This window comes from Culicoides brevitarsis, chromosome 3 (assembly GCF_036172545.1).
Source record: "Culicoides brevitarsis isolate CSIRO-B50_1 chromosome 3, AGI_CSIRO_Cbre_v1, whole genome shotgun sequence".
Lineage (NCBI taxonomy): Eukaryota > Metazoa > Arthropoda > Insecta > Diptera > Ceratopogonidae > Culicoides > Culicoides brevitarsis.
In genome coordinates, this window is record NC_087087.1 from 350460 (window position 1) to 369216 (window position 18757).

The following is an 18757-nucleotide window of genomic DNA, read 5'->3' on the forward strand; positions in this document are numbered from 1 at the left end:
CTTCAAAAATCGATCAGATATCAATGGAAATCAACTTTAGAATGCATATTTATTAACTTTTAGCTTTGAAACCCATCAAAATTTGGTTGAAAAGTGACTTGAGGAAAAAAGTACGATTTTTGCTCCTCATATGATAAAATCGTACTTTTTTTATTTCTTCAAAAATCGATCAGATATCAATGGAAATCAACTTTAGAATGCATATTTGAAACCCATCTAAATTTGGTTGAAAAGTGACTTGAGGAAAAAAGTACGATTTTTGCTCCTCATATGATAAAATCGTACTTTTTTTATTTCTTCAAAAATCGATCAGATATCAATTGAAATCAACTTTAGAATGCATATTTATTAACTTTTAGCTTTGAAATCCATCAAAATTTGGTTGAAAAGTGACTTGAGGAAAAAAGTACGATTTTTGCTCCTCATATGATAAAATCGTACTTTTTTTATTTCTTCAAAAATCGATCAGATATCAATGGAAATCAACTTTAGAATGCATATTTATTAACTTTTAGCTTTGAAACCCATCAAAATTTGGTTGAAAAGTGACTTGAGGAAAAAAGTACGATTTTTGCTTCTCATATGATAAAATCGTACTTTTTTTTATTTCTTCAAAAATCGATCAGATATCAATGGAAATCAACTTTAGAATGCATATTTATTAACTTTTAGCTTTGAAACCCATCAAAATTTGGTTGAAAAGTGACTTGAGGAAAAAAGTACGATTTTTGCTTCTCATATGATAAAATCGTACTTTTTTTATTTCTTCAAAAATCGATCAGATATCAATTGAAATCAACTTTAGAATGCATATTTATTAACTTTTAGCTTTGAAACCCATCAAAATTTGGTTGAAAAGTGACTTGAGGAAAAAAGTACGATTTTTGCTCCTCATATGATAAAATCGTACTTTTTTTATTTCTTCAAAAATCGATCAGATATCAATGGAAATCAACTTTAGAATGCATATTTATTAACTTTTAGCTTTGAAACCCATCAAAATTTGGTTGAAAAGTGACTTGAGGAAAAAAGTACGATTTTTGCTCCTCATATGATAAAATCGTACTTTTTTTATTTCTTCAAAAATCGATCAGATATCAATGAAAATCAACTTTAGAATGCATATTTATTAACTTTTAGCTTTGAAACCCATCAAAATTTGGTTGAAAAGTGACTTGAGGAAAAAAGTACGATTTTTGCTCCTCATATGATAAAATCGTACTTTTTTTATTTCTTCAAAAATCGATCAGATATCAATTGAAATCAACTTTAGAATGCATATTTATTAACTTTTAGCTTTGAAATCCATCAAAATTTGGTTGAAAAGTGACTTGAGGAAAAAAGTACGATTTTTGCTCCTTATATGATAAAATCGTACTTTTTTTATTTCTTCAAAAATCGATCAGATATCAATTGAAATCAACTTTAGAATGCATATTTATTAACTTTTAGCTTTGAAACCCATTAAAAATTGGTTGAAAAGTGACTCACACAATTTTTTTATTTTGTGCTTCTATTGAAGTATCTTTTAAAACTTATTTTACGAGAAAGTAAATGAGACAAGACAAGCTTTTTTTCAAATTATTTGTTTTTTTTTTGAGCTTTACGAGTTTTACGAGCCAGATTTAAAAGAAATAATAATTTTTTTGAAAATTTTAATTTTTTTTAGCTCTTAAAATATTTTTCAAAACGAGTTTCAAATGTAAATGAGATAAGACACATTTTTTAAAAACATTTTTAACTTTTTAAGCATTTTACAAAACGAGTTTTGCAAAAAGGCAAATGAAACAAGATAAAATTTATTTTTTGAAAATGTTTTATTTTTTTTTTTTTGAGCTTTTGATATATTGCTCAAAAACCAATTTCGCGAGAAGACAAATGACACAAGACAAAAAAAAATCAATTGAACTTTTTTTTTTTAATGAAAGTATATTTATTGTCAAAAAATATTTGGGATTATTTAGTTAGTATTAGTTAGAAGGAACTTTATGGAAAATTTATGACTTTTGAAGTTCAACTCCTTGTTCTGTTTTCTCATCTTCGGCATCATCTACGTGATCTGTTAGGTGTTTATCCTTCGTTTCAGGTTGAAGAAGCACTAACATTGCCGCTATTAATACTGATATACCACAGATTGTTGTTGGAATGAACTTTTGTATTTTGCCCTGTTGAAATAAAAAATGTTTAGATTTTTGAATATATGGAAAATAAAAAGAAAACTTACTAAAATATCGACTACATATGGAGCTGCAATTCCTCCAATGTGAGCACACGTCGAACTGATTCCTAAAGCACTATTTCTGATTTCCGTTGGAAACATCTCAGCAGTATGCAAAGTCATAACAGCATAAACTGATGTTATTCCGTAACGACCGAGCATTGCAAGGAATGTCATTACAGCTTTTTGATCTACAAGAAATAACGTTAACTATTTGAATCTTTTGAAATTAAAACAACAAAAATTACCTGATGGCACAATTAAAACGGAGAGAAGAGCTGATCCAGCAAGGAAAAACAATGCACTGCAAGCCTTTCGTCTTCCGACATATTTCATGATGAATATCAACGACAAATATCCAAGGATATCGACAGTTCCTGTTGCCGCAACATATATGTATCGATCAGATCCGATATTCGCATTTAAGGCTGTCACGTAGTAACACAGAGACGTCATGCACCATGTATAATGACAAATTATGACACTGTTGAATGCAAAAAACATTTAAATAATAGTCATTAGTATGCAAATCATTTGAAGCATTTACCGTTTTCGTAATTTTGCAGGCCCATACAAAGCATGCAAGATGCTAAATGATCTTCTAAACTTTTCTCCAAACGTTAATTCTTCTGCACTTTTCTTTCTCACAATCGCAGGCTCTTTGCTTTTCTCCAATTGTAATTGTGCTTTGAGAGTTTTTGGCATCTTTTTTCCGAAAACCATTTTATAAGCGCGTGATTCTCGCCCCATGCTCAACAACCAACGAGGAGATTCGACAATGAAACTGTGAATTAATGAAAAATTTGTGTTGAAAAACTATATTATTTAAATTTTTTCATTAAAAAATTACTTACTAAATATGCAGAAATAGTAAGAAAGCAGGAACAGTTAAAGACAAAGAAAGCATTCTCCATTGTCGAACAAAATACGCTGTGATTGCGAGAAACAACATTCCAAGAGGATATGAAAAGTTGAACGAAATACTCATCCAAGATCGAATTTTAGGTCCAATGTTTTCCGTTAACAATGTAAAAGCAGCATAGAAGATACCACTCGATGCAAGGCCAAGACACAATCGACCCAAAAGTAATACAAGATATGTTGGCGATACAGTTACAAGAATACTTCCAACGATATACGTTAACGAAGCAATACTGAAAGAAGTCTTTCTCCCATATTTGTCACTGACAAAGCCAAACATTGAGGCGCCAATGAATTTTCCGAAAGAGAGAAACATTTGAACGGTAGATGCCCATGCCGTGTTTTCACAAATCAAATTCCACTGAAAAACAAAATTTTTATTTCATTACACGAGAAAAGCAATACAATAAGCTAACTAACCTCCGATAGAATGGATGTCTCGTCACTTTTGTAGTCGAAATGAAACGTATTTCCCTTTTGTGAGAGACAATTAATCTCCTCTGGCACGTTGTTTTTGTCGCGTGTATCGTTCTTCAATGATTTGATCGCATCTTCATAGTTCATCGTACTCAACGCCTCGTAATCGTACTTTAAAATTTTGCATGTTTTATTAATAGATGTTCCTCTATAAAAACAAAAATATTTATTTATTTATTTTTTTTATTAAAAAAAAAACAGAATTGTTAGAAAATATCAACAAATTCTTACCCAAGAGTACTAATGTTGCGAATTTCGTCGTGAGTCCATCCCGCATTCGACAATTCAGGAATTGTGCAATAGTAGTTTTCAGCTGGAGTTGTCAAAAATACGTAAGAATTCACATGAAATCCATTGAAAATGTTCGGAGTCAAACAGAGCAAAAATAGTATCCTGAAAAAGATGAATGAAATCGGAAATAAAGTTATTTACGATCACAACAACAACACTGTCGAGCTCTTATATAGGTCAAGAACAGACAAAAATAGATTGTGAATAAATGTGTCGGCTTCGTTATTTAAACAAAATGTTTTTAACATTTCGATTTGTCACTTTTTTTTGATGAATGACGCCTTTAAAATCGACAAATTTTTGTGTAATCGTAAAGTAAAAGTTAAAGGTCATTTCTCCCTACAAATAATAATAAATATTTGTGATAATTTTAATATGTCAGTGCTTGCTTGTCGCAATAAAAAAGTCATATTTATGTCTCATTGGCGAATCAAAAGCTGTTTAACTTTTACTACAACGTTATTTTTATTGTATTATCAGTTGAAAAGCTTTCTGTGAAACTCATGAATTTTAATGAGACAAAAGACGCAATTACAATTCCTTTCATTTTTAATCAAAAATAATTACAAGCAAAAGAGCATCAATTATCGTAATTAAAGCGCATGTAAGATTTGAAAAACTAAACTGATTCAAATGTGTGAGAATATAGGTACCTTATAAATTGAATTAAAAAAGAATTTTTATTTATATACGAAATTCATGGCCAAGGGAAAATGAAAACCTTTACATTTCACTTTTTTTTATATTTAAAAAATTTTTTCTTTAAAAAAAAAAAAATTAAAAAAATTTTTTGGGTTTAATTGACATTTAATTTAAATATATATTATATATACTTGTTTAGTCAACATTAACATACTTTTCTTTCATTTATTTGTGTTTACCAAAATATATATCTTGCAATAAACCCACAAAAAGTTATGACGATCTTAATTGCTGCATTTTGGCAAGCGTTCACAATTTTTTTTTCTCCCGTTACAATGTTATGCGAATGAACGAGTAAGAATCCATTCATTCAATGTCATCGTAGATAATATAAAAGAAGACTATTAATAAAGAAAGATGAACGTTCTAACAAAGGACAACGCGATATCAGATAACAAAAAACACGTCGATTAAGTAATTGAATCAAAACATTAATGTCAATGGCTTTTATTCTTGAATATTTATCTCAATTATGTCGATGTCGACTTACTTTTTGAAATGAAGGACGCTCTTTTTGAAGAAATTTTTCGTGTCTTATCTCAAAAAAAAATAAAAAATTTACATCATAAATACATTGTATAGAGAGTCTTCTTGAATTCAAGGCTACACAAGTTACTGATGCATTAAAAAGCTGCATCTACAGACTTATTATTATTATGGAGAGTAACTGTTTATAAAATAAATCGATTGTATTTGCAAAAACAAAACATGTGATTATCACGTTTGTTCGATTTTTTGTTTACATTTTGCGCGAATTCTAATGTAACGTGATATATTCAAATGATCAAAATAGTATGTGACATTATTAATACTATGTAAGTGAAACTAAACATCGTTAAAAATCAATAAAAAAATATTGTTGAAACGTGTGTTTCATTCAGAGCACGTAAAAAATAGGAAATGTAGAAATGTAAAAAAAAAATTGCTGCTTCAATGCGTTTGATTTGATGAGAAACCGACCTTGCACTTGACTTGTAAAGTATGCAAAATTAATTACCGTTACGTGTTAAGAAATGATAAATTATTATGCAAAATATTTTTATAGGAAAAACATTCGAAAAAAAATTCTTACCATGCCCACATTCCTCCAGATCCTTTTTTCTCCAATTCATTTTCAATTATTTGCTTTACACTCGTGTTTTTTGAGGCATCTACGACACCTTTCTCTGTTTCATTTTCTTTGTTGGCAGTCATTGTTTTGATAGTTTGTAAATTTTTAAAGAAAATTATATTTGTAGTTTATTGTCACCAAAATTGAATTTTACGTCCTACTCTACATCTGATCAAATTATTACTTGTTTACAGATTCTTTTTTATTTTTTGTATAAAAAATTGTTTTTCCAAAAAGAAAAACAACTTCCCTCACAGACGACTTTTATTACGATATTTATTATTTATTTTTTAAAATTTTGTAAAAAAAAGACTCATATCTAATTAAAAAGAAGAAAATATTTTAACTGATTGTTAATGTCACTCTTATTTTATTTTTAATTTATTTTTTTCTTTAAAGTACATCCGTTCAGTAGAAACGTTTATTACTGACTGACTGAATGAAAATTTTAACCGGGTACTCATTCTCGCACGTTTAAGTATTTTCTCACATAATGTTTAACCATCCTTTGAGCAAGAGTTTATAAATACGACACAGAGCAATTTTCGTGTAGCAACAAAATGAAATGTGTAAAATTAAACATCGTATGACATTTTTTACAATACTATGCAATCAAATCTCGTCATCGTGATCCTTTCATAACTCTCACTTATCAGAGATAAATGAAAGAATTTCTCTCGCTCTCTTATGCTCCGTAAATAAAATAGGTGACAAATAGTTGTGAACATCATCATAGGAAATGCATTTGTGCAAAAAAAAAAAATTGGCGCCTCATCAAAAAAAAAAATGAGTGCATGTGTCTAATTAAATTAATGTTTTAATGTGACGATTATAATTTATCGAAAATTGGGAAAAATAAATTTTTTGAATATTAATGAAAAGGAACTAATTTAATTAAACGAATTTTCTCTTTATAAATAACCTGTCGTACGCCATATAAACAACCAGGCGTTTTATTCATCCATTTCCTGTTGTCGATATCCTGTTTGGCGCCATTAAAACGGAAATGCGACAAAGCTTCGAACTACATATCGATTCGTATGAAATTGATAAAAACCTGTAAATGAAACGGAATGACATGAAAGTGAACGAAAACAAAGTGAAAACGAAATAATTTTCAATCAGCTCGAAGCCAGTTGAGTGCTGCAAAAAGTGCTTAAAAACCATTTGAAAAATTTGTATTTAATCCGAAAAGTGCAAATAACCCAAAACCATCAGGTAGGCAAGGCGTGACAAGTGACAAGTGTGCGAAAAACCTTTGAAAAATACAAAAAAATCGAGATAAATGACACCTCTTATATTTGTACACAACACTCCCTCAACACATCATCGATAAAATTCCAATTAGAAAAAACTCTTCGCTTTCATCAGAGAAATATATGTATTAAAAGGTCAAATTTAAACAAAGTAAACAATACAAACAAATCACACGCCCAATCCCGGTATAAGTCATCATTATCATAATATTGCTCGTGTGTCATAAATAAAAAAAAGAAGAAAAAAAAAATCGTAAAAGACAATTATTTTAAATAATAATTAATAACATATATCTTGCAAATCAAAGATCAATTACAAATAAACACGACATGACAATAAAAAATAAGTTAAAAGAAATATTATCAAATTATGAAAAGAAATGGAGAAAAATTTTCTGTTCGCGCATAATCAAAAGAACCCTGAATTGCTTCTAGAGCAATGTATTGATTTTCCTTAAATTTTCAGCGACACAACACCCGTGTGTTGTCTGTGTCTATGGTTAATGTATGTTTAGAAGGAACGGAGAACAGAGCCGTAAAAAAGCAAAAATTTCGAATTTTCAAAAATTATTCATTGGATTTGTCAACATCAAAATATGAAATTTTTACAATTCTAAAAAAAAGTTAATTTTTTTTTTTAACTTAAAAAAAACTTAATAAACCTTTACGCAGGACCATCCCTGTCCTTTCTATCGTATTTAATATTGGCCTACGACGGAATGTATGTCACGGATACACGGATGGAGAGAAAATGCTCAGAGAGTTTTTCTTCGCACGCGTACCGTTCTCACTCGATTTTCCCTTTTAACCATTTTGTTGAAGTTGGCTAACATTCAGGCACAAAATGAAGCTTATCATATACCTTCTACCAAGATGAAGATGATGAAGAAGAAAAAGGCATATCATGTTGTTGTTGTTTGCCAACACTTACTTATGATTTTCCTGTCATACACACTTACTGTTGGTTTTTTGGTTGCCTTGCGATAAAAGTGCGTGCTATAGATCTCCCACAAAAAAAAATATTAAAGCACGTAATAAAATTAGGAAGTACAATGAATCATTGGCTGTAGAAGAGCTACGTTTTTACGTTGCTTCATGACTGCAATATTTTCCGCAGTGTTGAATGATTCATCGCACAGACACACACACAAAAACAGAAGCTTACCATTATTTTAACGAATTTCGACGTAAATATGGCTCTTAATTAAATTGCTATGTTTTTAGGAAATTCTAATGATGAGCAAGGGAAAATTCAAGTTTTTTTTTGTTGCGATATTTTTTTAGAAGCGCACATAAAATGAAGTTCATGTTAAAGTACAATAAAATTTGCAACTTTTGGTTGTATAAAGTGCCTTTGGGTACTTGTTGGATGCTTCCATTATACATACGTAAATTTGAATAACAAAAATTTTATTGACAGTTTTTACGAGTAAAAAATACGACATTTTTTACAATTTCTCTTGTGAAAAAAAAATTTGATAATTTTTTCACTAAATGACAACCAAATTCATAAAACTCATTTAACACAACAATCCAGCGAAGACAACAACACAAAATATTACAAAATGTATCGCGTGCTATTCAACTTGCCAAAATTGTTGAATGTTTGTTGATTTTCATAGTCTGAGTAATTTTGTCGTTTTTATTATTACATTGTTATTTTTGGTTGATTTTCGATGATGACTACTGAAAGCAATTGAAATTTAGTCGATATTCAAGCTATTTTTATTCATTTTCTTCATAAAGTTTTTCTTTATAAAAGAAAATTGCGTGACTCATAAATCATCATCTTCAATATCTTCTTTTTTTTACCTATTTACTTGAACAAGTTATTTATGGAGAATATCGAAAATGAAATTAAGTAGGTATAAATATTGTAGTTGGATGACATCATCATTTGAGAGTTACTTCAAAAGAAAAAGAAACAAGCTTCACACGCTTTAAGTTCGTCTTAAGTTCAAAGATGAACGCATGAATTCGTTTTTCTTGGACAAAAACTGAAAGTCTTATCGCACGAACTTGACACATTAAAAATATGAGGCGTTGATGGCTCATTGCTGAAATGACGAATGTGTAAACAATAGTGTATAATGGCTTATAACTTATACAAAAGATACTCACATTAGTTAAATATCATGGGGATTTGTAAATGTATCAATTAGCTTAATGGACATTGTAGTTCGTTTGATGTCGCGTTGTGTTGATGTGTTGATGACTTTTATTGGTGTTTATTTGTTATGATCAATTTCGTGATTTTTCCGATACACATATCTTTACACTCAAATTTGTATGAGACACGATGAAAATATTGATTTTTGGTCGTTCAAACACTTGTTCATTTTCATGGTTCAACAAACACCTAAATGCCAATGCAATGCGCCTCTCTAAATAATTGCCGCTCGAAATTGAATTTAAAATGTTTATGCGAAAAACATGCGCCGAATATGTGTTAAAATATGTATTAAAAAAATGGAAATAACCCAAAAAAACTTGTATATTCTTCACATGCAAAAAAAAAAAAAGAAGAAAACTTTTATTTTCATCTATGGGGAAATGCAGTAGATGTTACCATCTGGCAAATGTTTGCATTTAATTTGACTGAAAAAGACATTTAAAACACTTGAATTTTTTAATGAAAATCGATTTGTAAACATTCTTTTCAAATTACGGAAGTTTTTATCTCTCAGTTTCTTTTTGGCATCTGATTCATTTCATAAAATTGTGTGTCATGAAAAGAAAATCAATGTCGATGAGAAAAGGAAGCAATTTGTAACGTTAAACGGCTTTCTTTTTTATCCACTTTTACCCTTATTTTCCCCTTATAAATAATATAACATGTACACACAAAGATGTAGTATTAACTATTAATGTCTCTATGACACTTTTCATCATCACTTTCCTTTTTTTACACTGTTCTTCGACAATCCTTCCATATCTTGAGCACACAAATAGGTATATGACAAAAGTGACATGATATCACACACTTCTAAATTAATGGTATTATGTTATTACACGATGAGGACTATGAGGATGCGATAACATGAAAATTGAATGATGATTACAGAGACATAAAAGAAAGATAATTTTTATTCTTTTGTTTTACAGAATGCCATCTGCTGCTCCTCCAGCTGCGGGCCCTGAGCCTCCAAAGACAGAATTGCAGGAATTGCAAATGAAAGCCAATGAAGTGACAGACAATGTGAGTTCTTTTTCCATAAATAACTTTTGCCCTTGATTGACTTACATATTCTTTGCAGTCTCTCGAAAGTACACGACGTATGCTTGCTCTTTGCGAAGAGGTAAGAAAATTCTTTATATTCCAATATTTCCTTCGATCATAATTATTATGCTAATGAATAGTTATTTCAACGAGAGAAGTTAAATATTTAAGCAGTAATTTTTAGGTTCCTGTATCTTAATAAGCCTTAAGAGAGATCGATATTATTTTTTTAGTTCAGATCTTAATTATGAGAATAGTTATTACCATCAACGTTTTATTTCATTTTTATTTTAATTAATTTTTTGTTTTAATTCAACGAAATTAAAAAATTCACAATTAATACGTTATTTATAGAATAGATTATAGAATAAATAGAATGAGATAAAAAAAATTCCATCACTGCTATTATCCTTTTGATTCGTTCTCGTAAATAGACCGACAAATGATGATAGAAATCATTTTATATACTTTTGTTTAACGAATATTTATGTTATTATGTATCACATGATAAAAAAATAAATTGTTGGGCATAAAAAAATTAAAAAAAATATGATGACATGAAAAAAAATTTTTAAATTTTACCTCAGTTGCTATCGAAAATATCGTTAATATTGATAAGCAAGTGCAAAAATGAAAATTTTGTCGCATAAATATTTTATAATATCGTTCATGAAAAGTCTTGTATACCTATGCTGAAAAATCAACAATGATTTATAATAATAATAAAAAAAAAAAAATGATGATGAATATAAATTGAAACTTGATTTCCGAAAAAGTACCTATTTTATTTTTTTTTATAAATATTTATTTTATTTTTATATTAAACGTTTCATTATAATTTTTTGTCCAATTTTGATTTTCTGATCTTTGTTTTGCATTTATAAAATACACACACAATAACAAAAAAATAGACTTTTTTATTTTGTTTAATTAATGTGTGCATGTGACTGTCTAACAATTCTGTTAATTTTCTTCATATTTTTCTGCATTACGATTCAATTCGGAAAATTTCGCTTCATGCTAAATGAACAAGAACAACTGTTCTCACTTAACTTCATTTGCATAATTTTTCCTTCGTATTCTTTTTATCTGTTTTGATGCTGTCATTCTGTCATAAAAAGACAAATTTACTGCAACAAAACAAAGAACGATCGACACAACAGATTCAATTAGCATACAAATTGTCGGTTTGCCGATTTCACACATTTTTCCATGCATATCATATCTTACAAAGTGTTCTTATTTGATTCTATTCCGTTTACATATTGTTAGTTTTTGATACATATAGACTGTTTTTAGATCAATACTTTTTTTTCTCCTATAAGTATTTCGATTTCTTACTGTGTCATGAAAACAGATGTCACGAGAGGAAACGTTTGGTTGTTCCTTATTCTTGTGTAATTTTGTTTTTACCTTTTCTCGCTTTTGTATAATTTTTTTTATTATATGTATTTTATTTTTACTTTTTAAAAGGAAAATTTTTTTCGTATTGTTTTTATTTTTTTTTCTTCATGTTTTTTATATATATAAATATATATGATATGATAGACAACAAATATAAACCATAAATTGACAGATTGCGAACTAATGAAGCGATATTTCATGACATGCAAACATAATTGATGAAATATTATACATTAACAAATTTGTAAATACCAATTTTCGGATGGATTTATGATTTTTCATTAGTATACAGGCTATCTTAATATTTAATATAAATAGGAACAATATTTATGTATAAAAAATTAAATATATAACATTAAGAAATATCAACCAAACAAACAACTCACACAAATACTATATATTACTCTATAATTACCATATGTGCCGCAACTTCTTCTTCACAACAGAGCAAGGAAGCCGGTATTCGTACCCTGGTTGCTCTTGATGATCAGGGAGGTGAGTCAGCTTAAGACACTTTTAATACTGAAAAGTTTTACAGTTTTTCTTTTGTTTTGTTTGAATTTGAGTTTTTAGTTTTCCATTGATTGATATTCGAAATAAACAATTTAATTAATTATGTATACTTTTAGTTATACTATTATATTAATTAGAGATTTGTTATCTTTTTGTTTTTTTTTTTTTGTGATAAAACACAATAATTTAGAAAAAAATTAAAATTTGTTTTCTTAGTTAATAATTTTTTAATAATAAACCTTCACATGAATCATTCAAAAAACATCCAAACTGCACCTCATATTTATTATAAAATAATAGTTTTTCATAATAAACTCCATATTTTATTATTAGTTTATCAAATATAATATTCTGCATCCATTTATTTAATTTCTTAAAAAATTTCAAGAATTGCTTATAAAACTTAAATTTATAAAACGTAAAAAAATATAATGCTTCCTTTGCTATAGACATACATACCTTGCACTTCTGAAAAATAAAAAGGCACTTTATATTAATTTTCCTCTTGTTAAGTTGCCTTAAAATGCTTTTTATCGACTTTATTATTTTAAAATACATTTCAACACATGCTTCAAAAGTCCCTTTATTTAATTTCTTTTCGACAACCAAATAAAGATCCATAGAATAGTTTTCAATTAAAATTTATTATTTCAAAGATTTTTTGTTTTGTTGAAAATTTAGTTCTTTTTTCCTTTATTTTTTGTAAATAAATCCAAACCCTTGTTAAGTTTATTTGTCTTACAATTACTGTGCAGTGTAACGCATAATGATTTAAATTGAATTACAAAAATGGTGGTTAGCTCAAAAAAAAAAACAGATAAAAGTTTTAAACAAAGTAGTGGTTGATGGAAATATATCAAGACAAAGATAAGGAATAAATCATAATTAATGTAAATGAACGTTGATGCTCATTTAGTTTACAAATATTGAGAATATTTAAAGAGGAGAAAATCAATTTAAATAGATATAAAGAGACACAAATATTTTACCAATATTTTTGTTGTTTAGAGTACGGAAGTTGGAATGCGTACCATCGTTATGCTGGATGAACAAGGAGGTAAGATAATTACAATCGATCACAACACACGTCATTATTGTGCCAAAAACAAAAACAAATAAAGAGAATATATTGTAAAGTGTGTAGGAATATAATGTTAATAATAACAAAAACAAGAAACAAAAAATTGCTCTCTTTATCTTTCAAAAAAAAATAATAAAATAAAATAACACACACTTTAACTAATATAAAAATTATTATTATGATAAACATATGTGTGTCTATCTATGTATAGTATTGATTTAACATATTTGTCATGCTAATGTCATCCTAATTTATTTATTTTTCTTGATACATGCGTTGAGTTTCAATTACATAAAATTACACATGTAACAAGAAACGCCTTATGAATTGTGATTAATGACAAACATTGCTATCTACGGGAGAATCTAAAAGAAGGATATTTTACTGTTTTTATATTTATGTTCATATATCTGTCTGTTTTGATTTGTTTTTTTTTCATGGGATCATAAGACTAAGTCTATTTTGCAATCTCTATGTGCTACATATGTAATTTATATTTTATAAATCTTATTTCTGGGTAGGGAATTTCTTCTATAACTTATTATTTTAATAAATTTATCTAAAAAAAAAATCATTAATTTTATTAAATAAATTAATTTTTGCTTGAATGTCGATTTTTATTATTAATAAGTATATAATAATAATATTAAAATATAACATAAACAATTAAAAAATTAACAGAATATACTAATATATCTAAATTCATTTTCACTTATCACAGCCAAATAACAATAAACAAATAATGAAAATACAAAATGAGCAAACTCTCTAAATAGAAAATTAAGTTGAAATAAATAAGCAAGAAAAATGAACAACAATAAGACATCATCAACAACAAAAACAACAACATAAAGGAAAATTTTCTGAGGAATATAATAAAATATATTTGAAAAATCAATCACTACTAACTAATTACAAAACGATCAAAACAACCACTACTTCTATATATTTATATTTAAATTACAATCAAACAAATGTCATGCCACGCCACTAACAATATGCATACACTGTTCAATCGAAAAAAAGATACGTATTAATAATATTTCTTGCAATATTATGATACGTATTGTGTGAGTATAACAACATCCAATCCTTATTTATGATAACTTGTTTATTTTGTGTTTTACAATATTATATATCCAAACGTTATTATTATATATTTTTGTTTCCCACAAACCTTATTATCAATATTATTTTTAATAGAATATAATAAAATCATATTATAACATATAAACATATATATTCAAAGAGTTTGTGCATTTTATTACTGTTTGACCTGATTATAACAATCTCAACTCTTAAACATAGACAATTGTTGCGCTTCTAATTCAATTATACATATTTATAAGCTTAAAAATATTAGTTACAATTTAAAATAAAAAATTTCTTTTCGTTGTTCATTTTGTTTGATATTATTACAGTAATCATATTTAGTTTCAATGCACGGATTACACTTAACATTTAATTAAATTGTAACAAATTTTGTGCTATAATTTATTGCCTGCTCTGAATCCTAACAATCGTAGTCATGGTTTTGTGTTGGTTATCATCATATGTATCATAAAACTTTTTTACTTTTTTCACTCTTCATCATTTTCATCCATTCTATTGCTTTTTTATGTACAAAAGACATAAAACTGATCTGAAACTTTTGGTTTTGAACAGAACAATTGGACCGCATTGAGGAGGGAATGGATCAAATCAATGCCGACATGCGTGAAGCCGAGAAAAATTTAAGCGGTATGGAAAAATGTTGCGGAATTTGCGTATTGCCATGCAATAAGTACGTTTATTTTATTTTCAATTGAATTGTATGGAAAAACATTGATTGTGTGTATTTGTAGGAGTTCATCTTTCAAAGAGGACGATGGTACATGGAAGGGAAATGATGATGGAAAAGTGGTTAACAATCAACCGCAACGTGTTATGGATGATCGTAATGGCCTCATGCCACAAGCCGGATATATTGGAAGGTAAGTAAAAAGGAAAACGAACGACATAATTTACTGTATCTGAATTTATTTACAGAATTACTAACGATGCCCGAGAAGATGAAATGGAAGATAATATGGGTCAAGTTAGCACAATGGTAGGCAATTTAAGGAATATGGCACTCGATATGGGCTCAGAATTGGAGAATCAGAACCGACAAATCGATCGAATCAATCGAAAGGTACGTGACTATGTGAACTCTTTTTTGTGTTTTATTTTTTGCTATTATTTATGTGTACAAACAAAACATTTTCATCATTGGTGATGGTTGTTTAACTAACAATAACATTCATTTACTAACCTTCACTCAGGGAGAATCTAATGAGACAAGGATAGCAGTTGCCAATGAAAGAGCACATGATCTTCTCAAATAAATTCTTCATGCAGCGACGCGACATCAACAAAGTCAACAAATTACGAAAAGAAAGATATGTTCTGACATTAATGACAAAAGTAAAAGGCGAAAAAAATTATCTATATATTCAAGATATATATATGATGTAACTATTATGTATTAAAATTCACAATCTTATTATATATAACATATAATAATAACATAAACATCATTATTATTATTATGATTAAAAACCATTACAACCTAAACTTAAACAAATGCAAGCTATTGGCTCTTTAAAACAATATCACAAATCTGCATGCAAGCTAGAATTTTCTCTTGTTCTCTTTACAAAAAAAAAAAAAAAAACTTGAATTGCTGACAGACAGTTGAAAGACCAGATTTGAGCACATTCATTCCATATTGTATAATTTTCTTCCTTTTATTCTCTTCACCCACCGAATGTAAAATAATAAGCGAGTCTTTCTGAAAATGTGTATCGTAATTCATCAACAATAAGAAGAAATAGGAGCATTTAATTTACTTTTCATATTATCATTGTGTTCGATAAGTTATGAAAAAGATTGTTATAAAGTTTGGATGTCGGAAAAAATTCAGATAGAAAAGAATTCATACACTAAATAATAAAGAGAATAAAAATAGAGATAATATTGTATCCATTACTTACTGTTTTTATTCATATATAATATTATAGAGAAAAAAAACATTATTGCTTTATCTACAAATTAAATATAAAATAATAATTAAACAAAAAAAGTTTTAAACATTAATAATTATATAATATTGAATACAAAAACGATTCCATCATATTTGATTATTATTATAAATTTAATTAAAATATAATGATAAAATGAATAACTAACATTAAACCATTAAATTAAAACACTCTGCAATATTAAAAATATATTAGTTAAAAACTTGTGAAAGGCTAAAAAAGTTTAACAATTTTTAAATGTGTGCCTAATAATTTCTTTTGTGTATATAGAATATGTATATGGTTATGGTTTATTATTATCATCATTTGTTACAATTATAATTCAATATATTTAATTATTATTTTCATTCGAATTTAGGGTGAGAACACGAACATTCGCATAGAAGAAGCAAACAAACGTACTCAGGAACTCTTGAAAAGTTAAAAGAAAAAAAACATGGGATAAAACACGAAAGAAAACACTCACAGCTGTATTATTTTCTTTTTATTTTTATACATATCTATTACTTTAAAATAACTACTATTATTATAAACAAAAGAAAATTAAATTTATACTCAAAAATTATTTATATTGTACTTTATTCCTCATTTGTCTTGTTTATTTTTGTTTAAGTGTTTTACTATAATGTTAATGAAAATGTTACAAATTATTATATTAAACATTCGCTTCATTGAAAAAAAAACACAAAACAAACTAACAATTATAAAGAGAAAAAGATCAAAGAAAGCTGTTGATAATACTTACAAATGCATTTTTATTTAATTTCTCTTTCTTGATATGTATTTCCTTCCAACACCTTTTAGGGTTTGTATAATTTGATTATTATTTAACAAGTTTTAGTTTGAAAAGGACATGAAAAGAGATCCATTTGCAATATAAACCTCTTACTATACAACACACTATACTTATCACTAAAAATATAATAATAAATCATTTTTGTCTATCCACTCGTTGTGTAATAGCTTTGAAAAGTATAACAAAACTATATAAATGACAAATAATAATAAAATAACTTAAAATATGTAATAACAATGGAACCATATCAATATCTTTTATTGTGACATTTACATTACAAAATTCAATGTTTATCTAATTATAATTTTTCGTCTAACGTGCACTAAAAATCTTGTAACTTTCAGCACATCACAAAAGAAATCTCAAGCCATTCTATATACCTAATATAGTAAAAAGTTATGAAAAAAAAAACAATTTAATTGAATACAAAAAAAAAATAGATCAGTTCAATTGAATTGTCGAGCAATAATAATGAAAATATGTGATAAATTGTGTGTTAAACAAACTTATCCTTGGTAGATCCGTGTCCTAAACTAAAATTGTTTTCCAACTAACAGCGTATTCTAAAATTTTATTTGTTGCGGAAAAATAAACTAAACATCCAATCGTTATTTTGTTATAAATTAATTAGAGAGAAAGTTAGTTAAAAGTTATAAATTAAGGGAAAAAGAGAAAAATACAACATCGAAATCATCTTAGAAGATGTAAAGTTTTTATTATTAAAATATATAAAACATTTATATATAATTATTATAATGAGAAGCATATTCAGTAGATTTCTTCACACACAAGATTTGTTTAGAGTTATGACAAGGTCAAAATTCAAATGCTCAGACCCAATTCAACATTGATTTTTGATACGAAATGGGCTAAAATGCTAACTAAACAGATAGGAGAACATAGTTTAGATCAAAAATAGTGACTTTGTAGGAATAAAAGTAAACTATAACCCCCAAAATACATATATATGATAAAAATATAAATAACATTTGCATGACTTTTCCTTATTTCACATTTTTCTTCTTGTATCTCTTCATTAAATTGTTAAAACAAATCTAAATGTCTTTGAGTAGTTAAACATACAATAAATAAAAGTAAAAATTGGTGTGGTAAAAGCTTGCCAAGTGATAATAAAAGCTTCGAGTGCCAGCATTAGAATTCTTTACAATACAAAACATTTATTATTATTATTATTATTATTAGAAAAACCCTCAATGCAAACAAGAAACAATCTTATTTCTTTCATACATTCATAGAGAAACATACACCATACCTACAAGTAATTGTAAATATTACCTGAACATCAAAAAAAAAAATAATAAACAAAAATGTACAATTACTTCTTACAACATTGACAAATTGACATACAAGTTTTACAAAATACATATACAAAAAAGTTACTCATTAATTAATTATATTATTAATACAATAGAACATTTACATGCATATGAGAAAAATTTACAAAAAATAAAATTATATTTGAATATTAATAAATGATAAACATTCATCAATAAATAAAAGTAAATCATAATATAATAAATAATAATAAAAAATTACAAAAAAAAAGTTTTAATGAATTATTATTAAAAATTTATTAATATTGATACAAAGCAACACAATGGAATGGATCAAAAAGTTTTTGTAAAATTAAGTGTTTTCAGATGCGAGATCCTTTTTCTAATCAGAATTATTATATATTAATGAT

General features: G+C 27.1%; 2 protein-coding genes across 5 annotated transcripts; one reads left to right on the top strand and one right to left on the bottom strand.

Moving 5' to 3' along the window:
- Window positions 1–1877: 1877 nt before the first annotated feature.
- LOC134834266 (organic cation transporter protein-like) lies at window positions 1878–6102 on the bottom strand. Its single transcript, XM_063848859.1, has 8 exons — window positions 5682–6102; window positions 3848–4009; window positions 3560–3764; window positions 3073–3500; window positions 2766–3002; window positions 2467–2702; window positions 2225–2409; window positions 1878–2165 (listed from the first exon to the last, which is right to left on the bottom strand). Exons 1-8 carry the CDS (start codon window positions 5801–5803, stop codon window positions 1998–2000), a joined length of 1743 nt encoding a protein of 580 aa, XP_063704929.1. The 5' UTR covers window positions 5804–6102; the 3' UTR covers window positions 1878–1997.
- Window positions 6103–6804: 702 nt separating this feature from the next.
- On the top strand, window positions 6805–17040 carry LOC134836124 (synaptosomal-associated protein 25). Of its 4 annotated transcripts, none has more exons than XM_063851339.1 (8): window positions 6805–6938; window positions 10082–10175; window positions 10234–10275; window positions 12047–12095; window positions 14860–14977; window positions 15039–15167; window positions 15223–15367; window positions 16615–17040. In XM_063851339.1, exons 2-8 carry the CDS (start codon window positions 10083–10085, stop codon window positions 16678–16680), a joined length of 642 nt encoding a protein of 213 aa, XP_063707409.1. In that variant the 5' UTR covers window positions 6805–6938; window position 10082; the 3' UTR covers window positions 16681–17040. The 4 variants fall into 4 exon arrangements, with proteins under 4 accessions (XP_063707409.1, XP_063707408.1, XP_063707412.1 ...); XM_063851338.1 differs by lacking the exon at window positions 12047–12095 and adding an exon at window positions 13122–13170 and having other exon boundaries at window positions 16615–17024; XM_063851342.1 differs by lacking the exon at window positions 16615–17040 and adding an exon at window positions 15498–16073.
- Window positions 17041–18757: the final 1717 nt, after the last annotated feature.